The 21,396-nt window shown below is 33.2% G+C and overlaps 4 protein-coding genes across 5 annotated transcripts; 3 read left to right on the forward strand and 1 right to left on the reverse strand.

The window, feature by feature from the left end:
- Positions 1–2,522: 2,522 nt before the first annotated feature.
- Positions 2,523–7,061, forward strand: LOC133694470 (UDP-N-acetylglucosamine transporter ROCK1-like). The gene is made up of 7 exons (XM_062115987.1): positions 2,523–2,793; positions 3,417–3,465; positions 3,627–3,853; positions 4,478–4,676; positions 4,756–4,899; positions 5,737–5,811; positions 6,581–7,061. The coding sequence occupies exons 1-7, from the start codon at positions 2,666–2,668 to the stop codon at positions 6,740–6,742; spliced, it is 984 nt and encodes a 327-aa protein (XP_061971971.1). The 5' UTR covers positions 2,523–2,665; the 3' UTR covers positions 6,743–7,061.
- Positions 7,062–8,346: 1,285 nt separating this feature from the next.
- LOC133694471 (uncharacterized) lies at positions 8,347–9,161 on the forward strand. The gene has a single exon (XM_062115988.1). It carries the CDS (start codon positions 8,469–8,471, stop codon positions 9,000–9,002), a length of 534 nt encoding a protein of 177 aa, XP_061971972.1. The 5' UTR covers positions 8,347–8,468; the 3' UTR covers positions 9,003–9,161.
- Positions 9,162–9,450: 289 nt separating this feature from the next.
- Positions 9,451–13,951, reverse strand: LOC133694469 (BTB/POZ domain-containing protein DOT3-like). 2 transcript variants are annotated; one of them, XM_062115985.1, is made up of 6 exons: positions 13,619–13,951; positions 13,326–13,395; positions 11,743–12,641; positions 11,373–11,637; positions 11,161–11,289; positions 9,451–9,888 (listed from the first exon to the last, which is right to left on the reverse strand). In XM_062115985.1, exons 1-6 carry the CDS (start codon positions 13,804–13,806, stop codon positions 9,514–9,516), a joined length of 1,926 nt encoding a protein of 641 aa, XP_061971969.1. In that variant the 5' UTR covers positions 13,807–13,951; the 3' UTR covers positions 9,451–9,513. The 2 variants fall into 2 exon arrangements, with proteins under 2 accessions (XP_061971969.1, XP_061971970.1); XM_062115986.1 differs by having other exon boundaries at positions 13,497–13,758.
- Positions 13,952–18,192: 4,241 nt separating this feature from the next.
- Positions 18,193–21,080, forward strand: LOC133694142 (ras-related protein RABH1e). The gene is made up of 6 exons (XM_062115595.1): positions 18,193–18,487; positions 18,629–18,699; positions 19,283–19,371; positions 19,602–19,713; positions 20,304–20,394; positions 20,555–21,080. Exons 1-6 carry the CDS (start codon positions 18,371–18,373, stop codon positions 20,696–20,698), a joined length of 624 nt encoding a protein of 207 aa, XP_061971579.1. The 5' UTR covers positions 18,193–18,370; the 3' UTR covers positions 20,699–21,080.
- The last annotated feature ends 316 nt before the right edge of the window (positions 21,081–21,396 follow it).

Genomic DNA, 21,396 nt, shown 5'->3' on the forward strand with positions numbered 1-21,396 from the left:
TAGTCAAAAAAAATCTTGGAACTAGATATTAGAGGGAAGATAATCTTTTTACCACGATATAATTGTTTTTTATAAATTATATAGAACTAAATTGGTAATTTTATATTTTTTATAATAAAAATAATTATTTAACCTTGTTGTTAAAAAAAATCTAATGCCTACTATTCTAGGATATTTTTGTATTTTTAATTTTTTTAGAGTAATATAAAATCTTTGATACTTTTAAAGACAACAGCAAAACTTTCATTCAAGGGTATTTTTTTCATTTTATACTATTTTTATTGTAAATTTCAAGGGCCTCAAAAGCATTATTGTAAATTAAATTTATTAAATATAATTAAAAAAACATGTTGGAGCTTGCACATGTTGATGTATAGACCGCTCTCGCACTATTCAGACGGTTCATGGGAGGTTGTCTGACCACCAGATGCAGCCTTTTAGGGTGGCGTTTGAAAGCTATCGGCACCTCCAACACGATAAGGCAGCACGTGCAGATAATGTGCATCGGGTTTGATGTCGACGATAATTTTTTTTTTATTTTCTCACCCATCCTTGAATTTCACGTTAGCCCCCTTCAAAAAATCATACTTGCCCCTGCGATCTATTTCTCCTTCACATTTAATTCATATGTTTTTTTTTTTTTAAAAAAAGTAAAAGAGCCATGAAATTAAAAATATATCTTTCAATTTCATCATTTTTAATATTTCAAATTTGGTCATCGTTCTTTTTATTACTATTTTTTATTTTTTAATAAGCTATAAAAGTACAATTTGATCCTCGTTTTTTTATTTTTGTCTTTTTTTCTTAGGCAAGTTTTTTTTTCACAATTTCATCATTCATAATCACATTAGTTAAAAATTAAGGTTTTTTATTAAACCCGATTCAAATATTTCATGGGCTGTGAGTCTCGGATATTAGATGAAGCTTAGGAGGTTTACCCAAACTTTCTTGTTTTTTTTTCTTTTTAGAAGTTAATGTTTTTTTTACCATCTTTTTTAGAGATTTGCTTTGTTATTTTTTATGGTTTGTCTTCTATAGAAATATTCTCGGTTTCATGATCAGAGTTACTAGTTTCAGAGATTAACATAATTTTATTTTTTATTTTATTTTGAGTCTTTTTTTATAAATTAATTTATTTTAATTTTATCCTTCATGATTTAATTCATCTGAAATTGGTTATCCTACAATTTATTTTTCTTTCTATTGGGTTATCTCAGTCTTGTACTATAATCACAGGGTTTGCGGATTAACTTGAGCTAACTAAGATTTGTTTTCATTGCTACGAGATTAATTTTGGGTTCAGAATCAGAGCTACTGGTTTTAAAAGTTAGTGTAAACTGACTATTTTTTGAGATCTTCTTTAAAAATTGAATTATTTAACATTTGATTTGATGGAAATTGTTCCTCGTATTATTTTTTCGTTTCCTTTGTGCCTGGTTATCCCGATCAATTATATATATATATATATATATATATATATATATATTTCATGATTTTATCATTTAAAATTAAATTGGTTGTGAATTAAGTTTCTTGGTTGAAACTAATTCAAGTATTTTATGATTTCCATGATCGTGGAATTTACGGCCTAACCTAAGTCAACTCATGTTTTTTTCGTTGTTTTTTTAAATATATATATTTTTATTTTTATCCTTTAATATTAAGTTATTTGATGATTAAACTTCATAATATTATTCATTTTTCTTTTGAACATGTTCACCATGGTATCACAACTAGATTAAAGATTTTGCATGTTGACTTAGGTGGGCTCAGATTGATTTTTTTTTTATCTTTTTAAAATATATTTTCTTTTTAATTTTCATCTTTCAATATTTTATTTATCAGAGATCTAACTTTACCTTTTTTTTTTTTGTTGAGTCATAATGTTCTCATTTAGTCTACTAGGAATTGATGTTCAATTTTTTTTTTGTATTTTTTATCATGTGATTATGTCAATATCGTATATGGTCACAAAGTTTTCAAGTTAATTTGGTTTATATATATATATATATATATATATATATATATATATATTAATTTTACCTCTTTATTATTGAGTTATTTTATAATTTAGAATGACTCGAATAAAGTTATTTTTTTTTTGTTATATTTTTTTTATCAAATTATTTATTGTTGTAGTATTGTTTTAGTAATATCATTTAAATTACTATTTAAACGAATAACCTAATATTAGTTTACCCGTGGAGTAAAGCGATATTATAAATCTAAGAGTCCGGTTATTTTTATGTTTAAAAAGTATTTTTTTTTAAAAAAAATTTAATATTTTTTTTATGCTTCAAATTAATTTTTATTTTTTTAAAATATGCTAATATAAAAAATAATTTTTTAAAAATAATAAAAATATTATTTAAAAATATTTTTAAATAAACATTTTAAAAAAGAATTATTACCCAGCAAATATTAAAACAGTACTGCAAGTCAGCAACATTCACGATAATGAGAAAATAAAAATAAAAATAAAACGTCGATGCGACGACGTAAACGCTGTGGTAAAAGATAAACAGAGAGAGAGAAAGAAAGAATGAAAGAAGACAAGGAACGTATCATGCTTTTCTTCATGGATTAATTTCCAGAGCTGACAACACAGGAAAAAGAAAAGGTAAGAAAACAGAGAGAGTGAGTCAGAAGGTCGCCTCTCCAAAAAATGGCGACGACGAAGCGGAAAGGTGGAGCCTCCGGATCGGAGAGAACGAACCCAAGGGTTTGGCTATACTCCATTTTGCTCACTCTTCAATACGGAGCTCAGCCTCTCATCTCCAAACGCTTCACCGGGTATTTCCTTTTTCTTCCCCCCTTCGATTTTATGCCTTTCCTATTTATTATTTTTCCATGTAAATTTGGTACTGCTAGAATTCAATTCTCCTGAAAGAATTTGATTTAAAATGCTGCTTTATTTATTACATCATCAATGATTGCGAATTCTGGTCATAGTTGAGGAAGCAATGTTAGCGTTTTGCAGTACTGCAACAATCAATCAGAAGGACACCAAATATGATCCGGGTGGTTACAATCTGTATACATAAATACTTTTATGTTTTGACTTGACGTGGTTTATTACAAAACCATCTGGGTCTATTACAGTTGTTTCAGCTCTTCCTTTTATTTGACCCCAAGTTAAAATCAGCTACATTGGACGTATCTTATCAATATCAAGACTTCTTTCCGTGTTTGCTTTTGTTTCTTGACTCCCTGATTCTGACGCCCTTGCGGTCCGGAAAATCTGTGAAATTGTGCACAATCTGGCTGTTGTTTTGGGTTCTTAATCTAGCCCAAGCTTTACTGGATCCAATGAATGTGATTTGTTATGATCTTATCTGTTTCTTATAAGTTGACAAATGTTATTGGTATGTAATTCCTGTGAAATTTCAGTCACTAATTCATTGAGTTTCATGCAGACGTGAAGTAATCGTGACTACGTCTGTTTTGACATGTGAGGTAGCTAAGGTAATTAAAGTCCCATGTACATTAATTTTAGTCTTTCTCTTCATTGATTTTTTTACAGGAGTGGACAAGGTCAAGAGCAATACCTACTTTTTTTTTCAATCTAGAATGGATACTATATTTAAACACAAATGATCATCTACTCTTTTCCTTATGTTCTTCAGGTTGTATGTGCCGTAATTCTCATGGTAAGAGATGGTAGTTTGAAGAAAGTGTTCAGTCAGTGGACTTTGGTTGGGTCGTTGACTGCATCAGGACTTCCTGCAGCTATTTATGCTCTGCAAAACAGCTTGCTGCAGATATCTTACAAGAATCTTGATTCACTTACATTTTCAATATTGAACCAGACAAAAGTATTTTTTACTGCACTCTTTACATACATAATATTGAGGTATGTTCATAAATTTCCATTTTTTATTGGTACATTATCCATTGCTTTTGAACTGTATTAAGCATGCAACAATGATTCTCGAAGTTCAAGCATTTAATATCATATAGAACATTGAAATGATTCCTTGTTTAGGTTTATTTTAGGCTTGATTCTCGTGTCTTTGCTATGCTCCATCCAATAACTGTCTTGTTGATTTGAAACTTACTGTTTTATTTTCAAACGAATTCCTTACAAGTTCATATCTTGCAGTGGCTCACTAGTCAGTGTAAGAAAGGCTTCAAGTTGTTATGTACATATTGCTGTGGGTTTATATCTTTAGTAGACTTTATCTCTTGCTCTTGATTGTTTAAGAATTCTTGAAATAGCATGCAGATGAAGCTGGTATTTAAAGTCATCTTCTTTTCCAGAGCTACTATATGATGACCTTCTCTTTTGGATATTTTATGAGTATGCAACATCTTTTAATAAGCCACCCTCTCTAATTGTAACGAGACTGGGGCAACTTCCATGCAGTAGATTATGAAAAGCCACTCAACTGTATATATTTATATGGAACCAGTTATGATAAGTTTTAGGATTGTATTGGAAACTCTCTTTATATTATTCTCTGGTGGGAATGTGCAGGCAGAAACAATCAATTCAACAAATCGGGGCTCTGTTCTTGCTGATAATGGCAGCTGTTCTTCTAAGCATCGGTGAGGGCTCTAGCAAAGGCTCTGGCAGTAGTGATCCTGAGCAAATTTTATTTTATGGGATCATTCCTGTCCTGGTTGCTTCAGTTCTCTCTGGTCTAGCTTCAGCTTTGTGTCAATGGGCTTCTCAGGTTTGAAACTTGCATTTGAATGATCTTACAAGTGTTTTTTCTTTTCCACCCCTTCCAACATTATTTCCCATCATTTCAGGTTAAGAAACACTCATCATACTTGATGACTGTAGAAATGTCAATTGTTGGAAGCTTATGCTTGTTGGCCAGCACCACTAAGTCTCCAGATGGAGAAGCTATCAGACAGCATGGATACTTTTATGGTTGGACTCCTCTAACAATGGTAATGATCTTATCCAATACCTCATGCAATTTTTCTCATTGATGACATTGGCATACTTGGCAAAATAGTTGAAGTGACAAAGTAGTTGGAATGGGATTGGTGAAAGTTCTCAGTCCAAATCTGGCCATGAAATAGAAAACAACTCCAGTTGATTTGTGGTCATGGTTTTTCAGTTGAAGAAGTTTTCTTGCTGTATAGAGCATCTCATAATCATTAGGTGGTCCAAAGGACAGGAGAAATTGCCTTTAGAACATATTTGTCTTCCCTTGGTTTACATCTTCTGAACTGACACAATTATAGCTGGATGGTGAAGCTCATCCATACTGGGCAGCTGTTAGTGTTAGGATACCTTCCTTGATTTGGAATGTTTTTGGTTTGCTGCCAATCTCCTGTGGCTCAGAATTTTCTTCTTCTTCTGGCTACTCAAGGAACAATAGATAGCTGGTTATCTCGTGGGCTTGTTAAAATTTCAGTTAGTAATATAATTTGAAGGACCCAAGTGTGCATCTTGCGTTGCATATTGCTTCGGATTTGTGAAATTTATCTGCGTTATATATTTGAAGTATGTATATTTTGAAATTCAAAATCTGAGGATGGGGGGTGGGGGGGGGGTATTTGGTTTAGAGTAGTTGTGAGTTGATATGTTGTGTGCATGATGCTCTTTTTTCCTCCAGCTTCTTTTCGTCAAGCCTCAGCCGTATTGCATTCTAAGTTTACGAACATTGTTGCCAGTTATCTTAGGGAAAACATTTTTAATTTTCCTTCTAATGGCATACCTGCTAACAGCTGTATCATGTAAGGTTTAACACTGACAAGCTGTGTTTGCTTATTTTTCAGATCCCAGTTGTAGCGAATGCTCTAGGTGGAATTCTCGTGGGCCTTGTCACAAGCTACGCTGGTGGCGTGAGAAAGGTAAATGCAGTGTTAAAGTGGATATTAAAAAGAAAACCAATAAAACTATCAGGAAATTGAAAAAAACTGAAATAACCATCATTTTTTCCTTTTACAACATTTTCAATTTTCTATTAAGAAATTGAAAAAATAAAATAAAAACAACAAAATATTAAAAAGAAAACCAATAAAACTAATTAGTTAGGTGAACTTTTATTTTTCTTATTCATTAGTTAGGGTTTAATTCATGTCTATTATATTATATCATTGTACAATATTTAATTTTTCAATATGTACTTTTGTCAAGTTTTTTCATCAAAATTGACATAACTATATCTTTCATTTCAAAAATATCATTTAGCTGTATGAGGATATGATAGAAAAATTGTTCATTTTTTTTTTTAAAAAATGTCTTAAAAAATAAAAAAAAGTCAAAATTACTCAATCTTTAAAATTTGACATGGAGATAAATACCACATCAACATATTTGTATTAGAAACTAATTGATGCGTTTGATTGATCAAATTTTGTGAGTACAACTAGTGAAATAGAAAAACAAAATCAATAGCTGATGAAGTGTTAACTGTCATGTAAGCATTTCGGGAACAAAATTAACGGAGATATGTAATTGATCAAATTGCGAGAGTACAAGTACTCAAATAGAAAAAAAATCAATACACACACACACACAATTAGAAAAAATCTTAAAGTACAATTATTACTCTGTAATGCAATTATCTGTATTAAAATAAAAAAAACTTTATCTCCACAGTTTTCTTGATGCGTGCAGGGGTTTGTCATTGTTTCTGCACTTCTTGTAACGGCCTTGCTTCAGTTCTTGTTTGAAGGGAAGCCACCTTCAATTTACAGTCTTGTGGCTCTTCCACTCGTCATGAGCAGCATTTCAATATACCAGAAATATCCACACCAAGTAAAAAAGAAGGAATCATAGTCACCTTGACAGCAAAAGGGAATTCGTTGAAGTAGCCCAGTAGATAGAGGTTACTTTTGGTTTAAAATTTAGGCATCCAAGTTGTACATGGAGAAATGCTGCTCAATACAGATTCCTACCAGTAGATAGAGGTTTCTTTTGGTTTAAAATCTAGGCAGTCTTCATTCGAGAACATTTGAATTCAACACTGATTCCTACCAAAAGGAAGAGAACATGGTATTGATTTCCTTTGAGACACGGATGACTAGAGTTCTTTAGAATCTCAATCTATGTTTTGAAGCCCTTCAAAATGAATATATTTTCTTGTTGCACGTGTGAACTTAGGTAAGAATGGATTTTATGTAGATAACAAAGCCATGCACGTGTTTTGAAATGATGTCTGGGCCTTGATTTATCTTTTTCTGAGCCTCAGATTTGGGTTTTGTGGGTTTGGCTTTCCAGTGGGTGTTCATTTTTTACCTTGATTTTTAGTTAAAGTCACCAGATTTGTTTTTCTTTGAATTCTAGGTTTCCTATATTTTTCAAGGTTTTTATGATGTTTGCATTTGAAATTCTTGGAATGGTTTTGTTTTTGTTTAACTTCAATCCCCCACATATGGGGCGTGTTACTGTTTCTGTCATTAGATCTCATTTTGTTGGTGATAGTAGCCTATGTGCAAGTTTTTTTTTTTTTTTTTTTTATAGTTTTGTGGGTGGTTGGAGTTGCTGTCATGGTTATTGGTGGAGAAGGAGGTTGCAATGGCGGTTGAAATGATCGTTAATTGAGGAGAAAAATAGAGAGAGCATGAGGGTGTCTTGGGTGTTGGACTATGAGAAGCTGGGTGAATAGTATGGTTTCAGTTTGAAGGGTGATGGGGATGAGAATTATGGTATGGTGTGAGTAAAATAAAGCTTGGGAAAATTAGTGAAGATTGATATTTTTTTTTATGTGTGGATTTTAGTCTCCCCTAGACAGTGGTCACAAATTGTGTTGTGAGAGGAGATGATTGAGGCTAGTACGGCGATGGGAGAAATTGAAAAGAAGGCTAGTGTTGTTTGAAGAAAATGATGGCTATGGAGGATCGAGAAAAAAGATTGGTTTTGGGTGGAAGAGGGGTTGTGTTTGCTTGAATGGAGAAGGAGATTATGATGTGGGTGATGAATGATTAAGAACAATGTTGTTGTTGGTGTTTTTGATTTTCATGAAGAGGCCTGAAAAAAGTCTCAGTGTTATCGGTGGAATAGAAAAGAGAGGCAGGCTAATGTTCTTTCATTGGTGGATTTTTAGGGTTTATTTTTTAGATTTTATTTTTATTTTTAATATCTCTTGCTTTTGTAATTTTAACATAATAAGAGCTTTTTAGTCCAATCTTGTAAATAATTTGATTTTTTTTCTTGTATATACAGTGTTATCAAATTTTAAATTATAAAATATAAATGATGATTTTATTAAAAAATAATTAAACTATAAGAGAGGGAGTAAATTTCCATAAAAACAATATAACTAAACAGAGGACGAGGAGAGGAAAAAAAATCAAGACGTCACATGTGAGGACAGACATCTGTTGCCTGAGGAAGTAAGGGCCCAAGCACAAGCCGAATAAAGGTTTTCGAGCCCAAATCCACCAGCACAACTGTACTGACTACACACTTGACACTACCGCTTCTCCTCCCACTCCCATCCATAATTATAAACCCTCCTCCTAGCTCACTGCGGAGTCAGTAGCATCTTCATTTCAGCGAACAGATGGCAGGCAGATTGGGAAGAAGAGTAATAAACTTCGCAAACCTCCCCATAAAACTCCTGATGCCTACAACATACACAAATATCTCCGAAATCGCACTGAAAACAATCCCTTCAGCCTCCAAAATCGAAATCAAGCGCGTCCTCGAATCGCTCTACGGCTTCGACGTCGAAAAGGTAAGCACTCTTAACATGGAAGGAAAAAAGAAGAAACGCGGCGGATTCCTCATCGCCAAGCCTGACTATAAAAAAGCATACGTCACGCTTAAAACTCCCCTCTCGATTTCGCCCCATTTATTTCCGATTAGAGTTATTGAGGAAGAGAGGGCGAAAATGAGTAAGAAGGCACCGGAGAGTAGTTTTGTTGAGGATAATAAGAATCACTGGCTTCATGAGAAGAAGAAGGAGAGTGGTCGCGGCGGTAGCAGTAGCGGATGGCGTGGTGGTCGCGGCGGTCGTGGTCGTGGTGATGTGGCGGCCGAGAAGGCCAAGTTTCCTTGGAGCAGCATGAGGAGCTCTACTGCTAATTCTAGGTAGTGTAGATTTTCGGGTTTTATTTTAATTGAGAAATGAGAAATGTTGGTTGATTTTGGTAAATTCTGGTTTACTATGATTATTTGTGTTGGATATTATCGGATTTAATTTGATTGGTACTGCCGAGATATTATATAACATGGGGATAATGGTGTTCTTACATTGATGGTAGCTATCACAGTTGCAAATTGTCATTTGAAAGATTAGGATTCATGTGCTTGTAGAGTGCTAGTGCAAAACAAAGTTTTCTTTTTGGCAGTTGATTGTTATTGAAACAAAGTTGGCTTCGAATTATGGATTTGGTATTGGCTTCCGTGAGTGGGATAGTGGATACCCCTATAGGATTGATAGGAATGAGGCTGATGTGATGTACTGGAATTTATTCCTGGCAAGCTTTTTTTACATTGAATGAAACTACAACATAGTTTATTGTATGCTTTAACAAGAAAGATGCACCAAGCCCTTTTTATTTACAAGTGAACTTTCCTTAAGAAAACATGTAATTCATATAAAATCATGACATGGATAGTCTTCTTCTGAAATTCATTTTGTGGCCAAGTGAATTGGGTATCTTAAGTACTTGTCCACTTAAATTCCCCTCTGATTTTCTATGGAAAAGAGCTGATGTTCTGATCTTTGTCCAACCAAAATTCCAGGCCGATCTATTCATATGCTTGTTGTTTTTCCTTCCGTATTCATGTTGCAGTTCAAAATAGTCCCTCTGCAGCTCTGTCATTTGTGTCTTTACGTTCTCTAGTTCTGCTCTTAGGGTCGTGATCTCAGTTTTTGTTGATGTTTGAGTTATTTCTTGTTCTGAGCTGTTACCACTTGCTACTGGCTCTTTTCCTTGCATTGCTGCCCTTATTTTTATTTGCTCACAGAACAACACCTGCATGTCCATTTCATCTTAGATGAGAAATGTAAATTTTGATGAATTATAAAAGTCCTATAGTCTTTCACTTTGTTTTTGGCGCATATTTGCACACCATGCTGTAAAGGTCTCTGATTTACACCGGGGTTTGTTTTTGAGAATACCTGTTCAAAGACAGGGAATGTTTTAGCAGCTTTTGGTAGGAGTGGTTTTTGGATTTAACCTAATGTTTTGAAATATTGCTTATTACCGTGCTTTTTACAATATCATCAATCTCTCATGTGGCAGAGTGGGGATTAACAATAAAGCAAGCCAATTAGTCATATAAAACTTATTTCATTGTTATGTGGTTGCAATTTGTATAAAAGTTGGCATTGTCTTACAATAAAACATTCCAAAAACAACAACAGAGATGGCACACATTGCATTTAGTTTGATCACTAGGTTCCTATGGCTGAAATGGATGTCAGTGGTAGTAAATGGGAATGTTTTGGACACACATACACATCATGTAGCTTTGGTGTCCAAAAGTTTGTTCCTGCAGCTTTTTCTTGGTATCTCAGAATTGTGTATTAGGGTTATTGTAGATGTTATGTAATTAGGTGTCATTCACTGCATTAACCCCCCTATCCTTTTTTTTTTCATTCAGAGCCCCTTTTAGTTTACAGAGAGACAGAACTGGAAGGACTGTGTATTTAAGTAGATGAAGTTAGTAAAGAACAACTGGCAGATAACTTAATTAGAATATTTTTCCTTGTGCTGATGATGGTAAGGGTGGTTTGATATGGGCAGGAGTTGCAAGCTTGAGTGGAATGTAGTTCAAGGTGGTGAAAAATTTGTGTTGAGTGATATCTCAGGCAGAGTAAAGTAGAATCAGATAACAGACCCCTATGCTCTGTGGGAATAAAACTGTTGTTAGTCGGAAACCTTTTAGAGCATGTGTGATTATGTGAAGTGCATTGTGTTTTGTTGGCACTTGGAAGGTTCCTCAAAATGGGCAAATTTGATCTGATGCCATCTCTCAGATTTTACCATTTTATACTCTAGATGACATTGCAGCTTTCCTTGCCTTCTAAACAGCTAAACTACCAGTTTTCTATGTCCTTTATTAAGCATTGTAGAATCATATCACTTGATCCTCTTTTATACTTGTCATGTTGTGGCTCTTGATTTAATGACTGAAAGAAAAGACATAAATTTACAGCACGGGCACCATGACAGGCATATTTGTTTTGATTTAGAAATTATGAGTATTTTTTATTTATAGTTGAGAATTGTTGTATGTTTTACCTGAATAACTGTTCGTAGAGGCAACCTATCATTTTGTGCTGCATGCGAGCACGCATCAAGTGATAACTTCCCGCAGTTCATTATTCTGCATAGCCTTTTTCGGTCATGCTCAGAGAGCAAAGGATGAGCCTGGAAAGAATAATAGAGTTTTTAGGCTTTGTCATAATGCTTATCTAAAAGGATGAGTACCAGAAAGACAACTGAAGGCAAACCTTGAGATAGGTGTCAATGGCTCCATAAAGACCGTCATCACATGTCCGAGCTTTTTCTGGCAGGGCTTCAGCCAAAACTTGAAACTTGGTAATGGAGAGATTAGGGTCCTTTGCAACCTCAGTTAGATAACTGTCCAAAAGCTTACAAACACTTGATTTCCCTGTTGTCTGTGGCAGTTGTTGCTGCTCTTGTTCATGCATCAGAAAATATTCAACGATTCTTTGTATCACTTCTATGTCGTGCATTGTTCGTTGTTCAAGTGAGCTGTATGAATACATGAATCATAATTAGATATGGTGAAAAGACTTGCCACATTTTTTTAGGCAAGGTCAAGCAATCTTAAGGAGACTAAGATTGTTGAATACTCACTTCACAAATTTCCCCTGATCTTCCCTTTTATAATTAGGAATCAAAAGATCATTGACATTGGCATTCTCCAACATCATCCCCACTCTTTTCTCAAGCTCTGAGATCAAAGCTTGGGATGCAGAGTAAACCATTGCCATTTTCAACATCTTCAGTAAAAACTTACATGGGACAGCTCCTGGTTGAGTTGGAAGTATGCTTACTAGGCTTTCAATAATAGATTTTTGCTCCTGGCTATGCTCAATACCCTCATCTTCCTTCCTTCCAATCAAAATACTGAACTGCAGTTCATTCCTTCCATATCCATACCCCCTTGGACCTTCTAATTCCACATCCATGCCTGGCAGCCATCTTTCTGCATATTGCATTATACATTTACCTATGATCTCTGGTTTTGTTCCCCTTGCCCCTATTGCAGTTATAATTCTCATGAAATGATCAATTCGAAGGGAAGCCACATCATCAAACCAACATCCTTCGTCATTAACCATTTCTCCTATTGTTGAATTGTCTCTAGAAGCCTTCCATGCTATTGAGTCACAACATCTTCTAACTATCTGGAGATTTTCTGCCCATGGAGATAAAGTTTCGCAGGATTTGAGAACAGTTATGGTGTCTTTCCATGATGAGAGGACTACAAATGTGAGGAAAGCTTCTGTCTTTGAGATGAGATTTCCATCATCAAGTTCTTCACTCATTTCTAGGAATTCTGATGCACATCTTAGTGGAGCAATGTTGCTAGGGTTTAAGTCTAGTGTAAGACCATAACAGAACTTTAGAATGATTTCAAATGCTTCTGGTCCACCTGGGAAGTTTTCAAGCTTGAGCTCGTACCCAAAATTTGAAATTGAAGGCTGAATTTCCAAGCGGCCTATGTAGCTACTTTTTGATACCAAGGGATACTGGATCAGGAGAAATAGTGTGGTTATCAAATGATATCAGCTCATTCACATTGAAAGTTCATTTCTTGCAGACAGTGCATTAGATCCATTGGTGTGTTATTTTACTTTGTCTTAGCTATAGGTGAAATCTTGCCAGGTACTAAGGGAGGTTTAACCTTAATTAGGATGCGCTCATACCTTGAGAATTGACTTGTTTGTATTGTTGACATTTGTACTCATAAATCAATTGGAAGAGCAAAAGGGAAATATGTTTATGACTCTGGTGAGCGCAGACGAAGTCATCTTAGTTTTGTTGTGTTCATAACTTCAGATGTTTTTGTGAATTGATTTTTCTGTTCTTTATGTGTAACATAGCATGAAGTTGTATTTACTATATTAAACAGAAGAAATAAGACAATAAATCGAGATGTTTTTAACCATTGATGAAGTTGAGCCACGTCCTTCTCTTATCCTTTCTTACCCCCTATAAACCCAGTTAACTGCCATCAACCTACACCCTGACTTTAGTTAATGGACTCTCCTAGTTATAATTCTGTTTAATGATATATATATATATATATATATATATATATATATATATATATATATATATATATATATATATATATATATGAGAGATGATTTTACACAAGAGCAGGTGAGATGTAACTTTTAGACCATGTATTTCTCTTGCTGGCTAGTTACCTTGTGAACAGTAAAGGTGATGTCTTGAACTTGAATTGATAGATCCGTCGGGATTGGGGAATTGACAAACCTGTGTAGTGGAAAACAAACAGAGAAGCATCAGTAAGAGATACAAGAAGTTTGATAACAGAAAAGGATCAAAACGATAAATATATGATTAGATATTCTAACATTAGCTTAGTCATGATTCAGAAATAAACACACGCTAGCTGTCTTTCGACAAACTAGCAGTAATGTTGCTAGTTCTAATCGCTGGCTTGAGAATCCTGTATCATGGCTGATTTAAGTTGTACCATGAGTGATCATTCTTTTCGAAGCCATCGGCTATTGATATGGCTGTGGGAGGAACTATGATGCTTTGGTTGTAAACTTGATCAACACCATCAGAATCACTGTCTGAGCTCTGTGGTTGAACTGGTGGAAGAGACTTCTTCATGGTTACAGTGAAGCTGCATGACATTGTTGCTGTGAGCCTGAACATTTAATGGTGAGGACATGAGTGAGGAGACAGGGGGGCATGGCCATAAATGTGAGATGTGAGTCTGTGGTTGGCATGGGAGCACTGTTAGGTGAGCTGAGAATTTCAGAAAATTCTGGTAGAGATCTATCGAGCTCATGGAAAAAAAGAATGTCAGGCTTTGAATTGTCGATCTCCATCCACGTATGTTACTTTCTAGCATTTAGTTCGTGTTAGAATTGCATGGCCTTCAACTCTTTACTGGTAAGAGACGAGATTGCATGTGCTTACTGTCCAAATCAAGTCCATTATATCTGTTAATGGGTTGCCTGATGTCATCATGGCATTGGTGCAAATTTAGTTTCTTTTCTTAGAAATTCTCTGTGCATACGTATGAACTACTCATGTATTGCGCAACCCCATCATCCATGCACCAACTATTTGATTAGAAATAATCTAGCACCGATTTTCAATTTTATTATTATTTAATTTTGTGATAACAAGAATAAATATGTTCAGAAATTTCAACGATTGAAATTATAAAAAAAATTCTTTTACTTCAAATTTTATTTTCTTACCAATGCATTTGTTTTTTTTTTCTCTCAGTGAAAACATGCGTCTTTTATAAGTAATATGATTTTTTGAATATAAACTTAACACCATTGAAATAAACATTCACAAGAAATCAAATGATTCTAATAAAGGGAACACAATTATTTTTTTTGCAGAAACTCTCTTTTTATTTATTTATTTTATGTTTAAAATCATGTAATGATTTCCAAGAAACAATATAAGAGAATAATTAATCTTAGAAAAGATTATTATCAGAAAACAAAAACATATTCTCATTAAATATTTATGAATAATTTTTTAAAAAACAAAATTATATAAATTATATTCATATAGTTTTTTTAATAAATTAATTAATAATATTACCATAAAAAACTCAAATATTTGAAAAGTAAGGATTTTAATAGTAAAAAGAGTTGTTAGCTAATTAAAAACCAAAAGTTAATTTTTCTTTTTTTTAATGTTAAAACTATAAATACTAAAATTAAAGTTATTGGTCGTTGAAATTCGACCATCTAAAAGCTTTTTTTCTCTTCAACTTTTTCAATGACCTTTTCTTTCCTCTCTCAACCTAAAATAAGAGGGATGAAATGTGAGAAAATTAAAAATTGAGGGATCAAATAAAAATTTTACATGTCTTTTATAGAAAAGTCATTTTTTATATATATCAATTTTGGTTTTCTATATCTCAATTTGTTTTTTTTTTAAGAAGCAAAAACTCAGTTTTGTAAAATTAGCCATTAATTTAATGTCAAGACATTTAACAACACATTAGATAAGTTAGAAAAAACAAATCAAAACATATTTAAGTATATAAAACCATGAAAATTTAACTTAAAAGAATGAAATTGAAAAGATATAAATTTAAGTGACTGAATTATAAAACATGCAAAATACAGGATCAAAGTGAAAATTTAAAAAAAGTATAGTTTTTTGTGAGTCACGAGTAATGAATTCTTGAACAGTAAAAAAAATATTTTTTAGTTTTATTTGTTATTTATTAATTATTAATTGTTAATGTATTTTTGGTATGCACTAAACAAACTTTTTTGGATAAAAAAATTACACTAGGGATGGTCAATTGCGGTCAAGGAATTGCTTAGTTATGCATAATAGTACAAGGACTAGTTGATTAGGTTTAATAACAAAATCAGTTTTGGTATCAAATTTTTTTGCATTATTTTTCAATCCTTGATTGGAAAAAGAAGAGAGAGAAGAGTAGTTGGATTCCAGCAATGAGAGAAAAAATCATCATTCAAGCAATTTCCGACCACCAAAATGAATTGTTTTGGTGTCCATGAATTACATGAGATGAGAGGGCCTTGATGATGGTTTGTTTAGACCCTCATGCTCCCAATAAAATATTTTGATCATATTTGATTACATATATAAGTAAAATTTTATTTGACCTGCGGTGTGACACGAGTCAAATCGCTAGTATTTTTCTATAGCATGGGAGGCAATTATAGATTTTTTTTTCTTACTTTGCTCAACCTTATCTGTATAAATCTATCATCTTTTCCTTGTTGGTTACTAACTCATATTAAATTTCACTATATAAACACTAAAAGAAGTTTTTATTTTTTCAACATGCGATTGGAAGCCCATTCTTATGTATTTTATATGTTCATAAGAAAAAAAATATTATATTTTTTTAATATGGGATAAAAAAAATTTAATTTAAATATTTCAACTTAAAAGAAGAATATAATATCTTTTCAATATGGAAATAAAAAACCATTTAAAATAATCTTTTAAATTTTATTATTTGTAACACATACAATCTACATATACTTAAATTATTTTTTAATTTGAAATATTAAAACCTCATTTTTTTTTTAATTTTTCTATATAACCTGGAACCCATTTTCTTAGCCGAGTCGACACTTTAGCCTAGCCGAGCTTGATAGCTATGGATTCTACTACCTTCAACAACAACTTCTTTTAAGAGCCATGGAAAGATTTTCGAAGATTAGAGATGTTACACGTGTATACCAAACTTGGTGTGTGTTTGTGTGTCTATGGAGAGAGACTTTAATTTATCTTTTCCCTTTTCTTTTCATTCTGCAATTGGATTTCCTTTTTCTTTTTAGAGAAAGTAGAGAAATATAGTTGTGAAGATCAAGGGTGTTCAAAGAAATAAAAAAAAATAGAAAAAAATAACCAAAAACACTAAATTAAGAGAAAAAACTGATTAAACTAATTTAAAAAACCAGGAAATAAACTTGGTTCAGTTCAATTACGATTTTAAAAAATAAAAACATCAAACTATACCGGACCTTATAAAAATAGCCAAATATCTTTAAAAAAGGATAAAAAAACCTCTTGGAATCGGGAAGAGACCAAGGTGCATCCGCACCTTGGGTTTGATAACAGTTGTAAATGCAGTCTTATATAAATTGTCGTTGCCGGAAAGGAGAAAAAGGCTCAAACAAAAGAATGCTTCATCTAAACTTAAAAAAAAAAAAAAAGAGATTAAAATTCAATGCTTGATCTTGTCAATTGCGTGTATTAGATGATTGCTTTTGAACAGGCAAAACAATGAAATCTGTGGGAGAGTTCGTCAAATTTGTGCCAAGAAGCCGGCCGATCATCACAGCGGCATCCTTCCTAAAATACTATAAAATTAATGACTACTTTGCGTCCCAATAAGAAAGAAGACTTTTCACAAGATTGTTTTTAGGGCGTCCGAGGCAACGAAGGAAGGAAGGAGTTCCATTCAATTAACCAAACCCTTTTGAGTGCTATATATTGTGATTATTTATAGGCTATTTGGAACAAACCTTTTATTTTAATTGAATTTAATTACAATTTTTTATTTGTATTCAATCAATTAATTAATTAATTAAATTCACGTGTGTGTAAAAAATTTCTCAAGCCCTAGTTATTGGAATTTATTATCTACCGAAACTGATGATATTTTGCTCGTCCGATATTAAAAAAGCAGGCACTTCGGCATGGGCGTTTTAATTCCTTTTTAAGACTAGTGCACAAGCCTGGCCATCTAGACAATGCTCCCCTGGCCATTCTACTTTTTTTTCTTAATTTTTTTAATTCTAAAGTAAAATTATTTTCAAATAAAAAAATTATAATGATATTTTAAAAATCATACAATAACAATATACCTTTTAAATAAAATTAAAGTCTTATATATATGAAACTACTATGTCTATTATTCAAAAAGAAGGTCATGAATATTCAATAAAAATAAAATGTCTAATTTTTTCTACTGTGTAGTTTTATACAATTTTCTCAAATGAATTATTCCTTTATTAAAAAAAATCATAATGTTTTTGCCTTTTTACTTAACCTAGCTTTTAAAATCACAACAAGTCTTCACTAAAAGAATTATTCTATAAATAAAAATTATGTTCTTATATAAGAAAAAAGATATATAAAAAAAGAAGTGGGTTTTATGGAGAAAAACTTTTGAAAATGATTCATAAAAAAAAAAAACTATTTTCTGATATAATTGTGTCTTGACAATTTCTTGAATTTATTTTTGTTGAATACTCTTTGTTCAATATTTTATTATGAAAATAATTTGACCTTCGTGATGGGTTTTTTTTATATAAAAATTAAATAGATTAACTTATGCGCATACATTAAGTTTTTATTTATAATATAAATTTTAAAATTAAATAATACTATTCATTAAATTTAAATAAAACTGACAGCGTAACATGAATAATTACACTGATTTTAAATTATTTTAACAGCTATTGTTAACGCGTAAAAACAAAAGCCTTGTAGGTGGGTCTTCCAAGGAGGACATAAACGTCAATCAACAAAAAAACTGAGTTTGACTGAGCCGCATCATCCCATCCTGGTTGGCGGTTTCTTTCATTCCCTTAAAAGAGTCTCCCTCCTCCACATAAACCGAAGCATCATTCTGCCATCGCTTCTGCGTAATTTCGTTGCGTTTTTCTCAACAGTTGTTTCACGGAGGAAAAATAAATATATATCGGATGAGACAGATCTGATATATATTGATAAATAGAAGAAAGAAGGAGAAGAAATGGCAACAGTATCCCCTCTGGCGAAATACAAGCTGGTATTCCTTGGCGATCAATCCGTTGGTAAAACCAGCATTATCACTCGCTTTATGTATGATAAATTCGACACCACTTATCAGGTTCTTCCATCTTTCCTTCCTTTTCTAATCATTATTAATTTCAATGTTTGGATTCCAAGAGCAATCTTACGTGCTGTGCACGCTAATTAGTCTTGATTTCAATTCTTGATCCCTTATTTTTTTTGTTTTGTTAATTTGTAGGCTACTATTGGAATTGATTTTTTGTCCAAAACAATGTACCTTGAAGATCGGACCATTCGGTTGCAACTTTGGTGAGCCCCTTTGTCTCAATTTTATCTTTGTTAATTAAGATTATCATATATATAATGAAATCGGGGGAAAATGCATTTCATTTTACCTGTATCATAATTCTTTAGTCGAAAGACGATGATTACCAGATCATGTCGATACCTAGCAGGCGTATAAGGTTGAGAAAATTATGTGGTCGGTGATTTTGTTATGGAAATTAATTAATTAGTAGTAAGGTAATGCATATGATCGTGGAAATGGACACCCTAAATAATCAATATTGCTGTTTACAAGCTGCTGTAGTGGCTGGCATCGCTAATTGAGTGGAGAGGACCTACAACGTTGTTTCATTGTTTTTTAAAGAAAAAAATTTGTGCAAGATGATGCCCTTTTAAGACAGGGTTATTACCTTGGTCTGAATTGAGCACAATGTGTTGTGTCAGTCGAATTTTCATGAAATACTCTGTTATAATTATACGCAACATTTCAGTTACTTTGTCAAAGAACTTGATTCATGCTGTAATGCTCTTGTATCTTGTTTCCATGGTATATTTCTTTTTCCTTGTGGTTTCTAGTTTGTGAATCTTCGTGTATGTTAACTCACAGGGATACTGCTGGTCAAGAGAGATTTAGGAGTCTTATACCGAGCTACATCCGGGATTCTTCTGTAGCTGTAATTGTCTATGATGTAGCTAGTGAGTTATCTTAAGAACTGAATTCTGGTTTTATTGGAAATATATGTTCTAGTGTGTACATTAGAAAATAAACCTCGATCTCTTGTATAACATCTTCCCATGTGTGCTTGTACCTCCACCCTTCTTTTAGGAGGGGAAGGGAGGGGACGCTGCCTGTAAGGCGATATTTAGTGTTGTACTCATGTAACATTAGTAATTCTTAAATTGCTTGCTGAATTGTGTCCATGCAGATAGACAATCATTCTTAAACACCTCTAAATGGATTGAGGAGGTACGGACAGAGCGAGGTGGTGATGTCATTGTTGTCCTTGTTGGAAACAAAACCGATCTTGTTGATAAGAGGTAAGATATTAACTAATGAGAATAGCATGATGGATGATGTTTCTTGGCTTGATATCCACATTACTTAGATATGAGTGACCTCTCGGCTTTTGTTCTTTTACGTGGCACCTTGTGGGTGAGATCACTCTGTTTTTTAGCGTCTAGGAATGTCATTAGAGAAGCGAGCATCATCTTCCATAAGAGAAATATGAACATCTTTATTAATTTGTATGCTCTACTCTAGTCCTCTTGTTCTCATTTTTGTTTGAGCGAGAAGACTGGGGAACTGTATCAGCAGTTCTACATGGTACTGCTGCCTATTCGATTCATGAAGTTAATTTTGGTTTCTGTTACATTCTGTGATTGAGAAGTGAAAGATGAATGCCTAGCCGCGCGTCTTAAATTTTATGAGGACGAAAGCTTTTCTTTGATTCTTTTAGTCTCTTTCTCTTTTGAAAAATTAAGAAATTTGCTGGTTGCGATCCTTTGTTTTGTTTAGAACTTGGAGTCAATAGTCCTCTCTGTTAGTTGCCTTCTGTATTTAGCTTGAAACAATTCAAAACTATTGTTATTTGTTTTTGTTTTCATTATGTTATTCGGTGATCAAACAGGCAAGTTTCAATAGAGGAAGGAGACGGCAAGGCTCGTGAATTTGGAGTTATGTTTATAGAAACCAGTGCGAAAGCAGGATTTAATATAAAGGTGAGAGTGAGACACAAGGTTTTGATATTGTCAAGCTGCTCCAATCTTAGGGGAAATAAGGCCTTATGTGAACATATAATTTCATTTCTCCTTGTGCAGGTAGCTAAAGTTTTTTTATTAGTTATTGTTTGTATTCTGATTTCTGAATGAAAAAATGCAGCCTCTATTCCGCAAGATTGCTGCTGCCTTGCCAGGGATGGAAACCCTTTCTTCCACAAAACAGGAAGACATGGTTGATGTGAACCTCAAGCCGACTGTCAATTCTTCCCAGGCAGAGCAGCAAGGAGGGGGTTGTGCATGTTAGAGAAGTGGATTTGAGGAAGATCGAGGAAAGGAAGCACCTTCAATACCAGGTTATACCAACTGAATTGAAATCCGACAAATGATGATTTTTATTTGAGCTATTTCAGATCAATAAGACGTAGTTGCAGATTCCTGCTATTTGTTGAATAGGAAAATTGACCGTTCAGATATATTCCATTTAACATCTCTCCTCTTTTCTTCTTTTTTGTATTTTGGAAAATCTTTGATATGTTTGTGAAAACCATTATCAGATATTAACTGCAATAGGAGGTAATCTCTAGGTTACCCATTTTGTGATTCAAGAAAATTGATGGCTGTAATTTGAAATTTTGAATTCATTGTATAAAGTTTCTTTGGATCTTGGTGGAACAAAATTCATGACATGGATATATGTTGATATGATCATTGGCGAATTTCGTTACGAGTAAATCAGACAAGTATAATAGCCAGTTGAAATCTCAAAACCAATATTGTTTCTGGATTGTGGTTCCAACAAGTGGTATACTGTATTTGAACTCCTATAGTTAAGATTTTATTACATTAAGTTCCTTATAAATCCATATTAAGCTGATATCCAGACAACATTAGTAGTCCTCAATTTCAACTCCTTCGCTCACATGCCTCCTCCAGCCACCCTCTTTGTTTGTCTTCAATCCAAGAAGAACAAAACATCCCATCATCATCATCATCATCAAAAGT

This window comes from Populus nigra, chromosome 5 (assembly GCF_951802175.1).
Source record: "Populus nigra chromosome 5, ddPopNigr1.1, whole genome shotgun sequence".
In the NCBI taxonomy this organism is placed as follows: domain Eukaryota; kingdom Viridiplantae; phylum Streptophyta; class Magnoliopsida; order Malpighiales; family Salicaceae; genus Populus; species Populus nigra.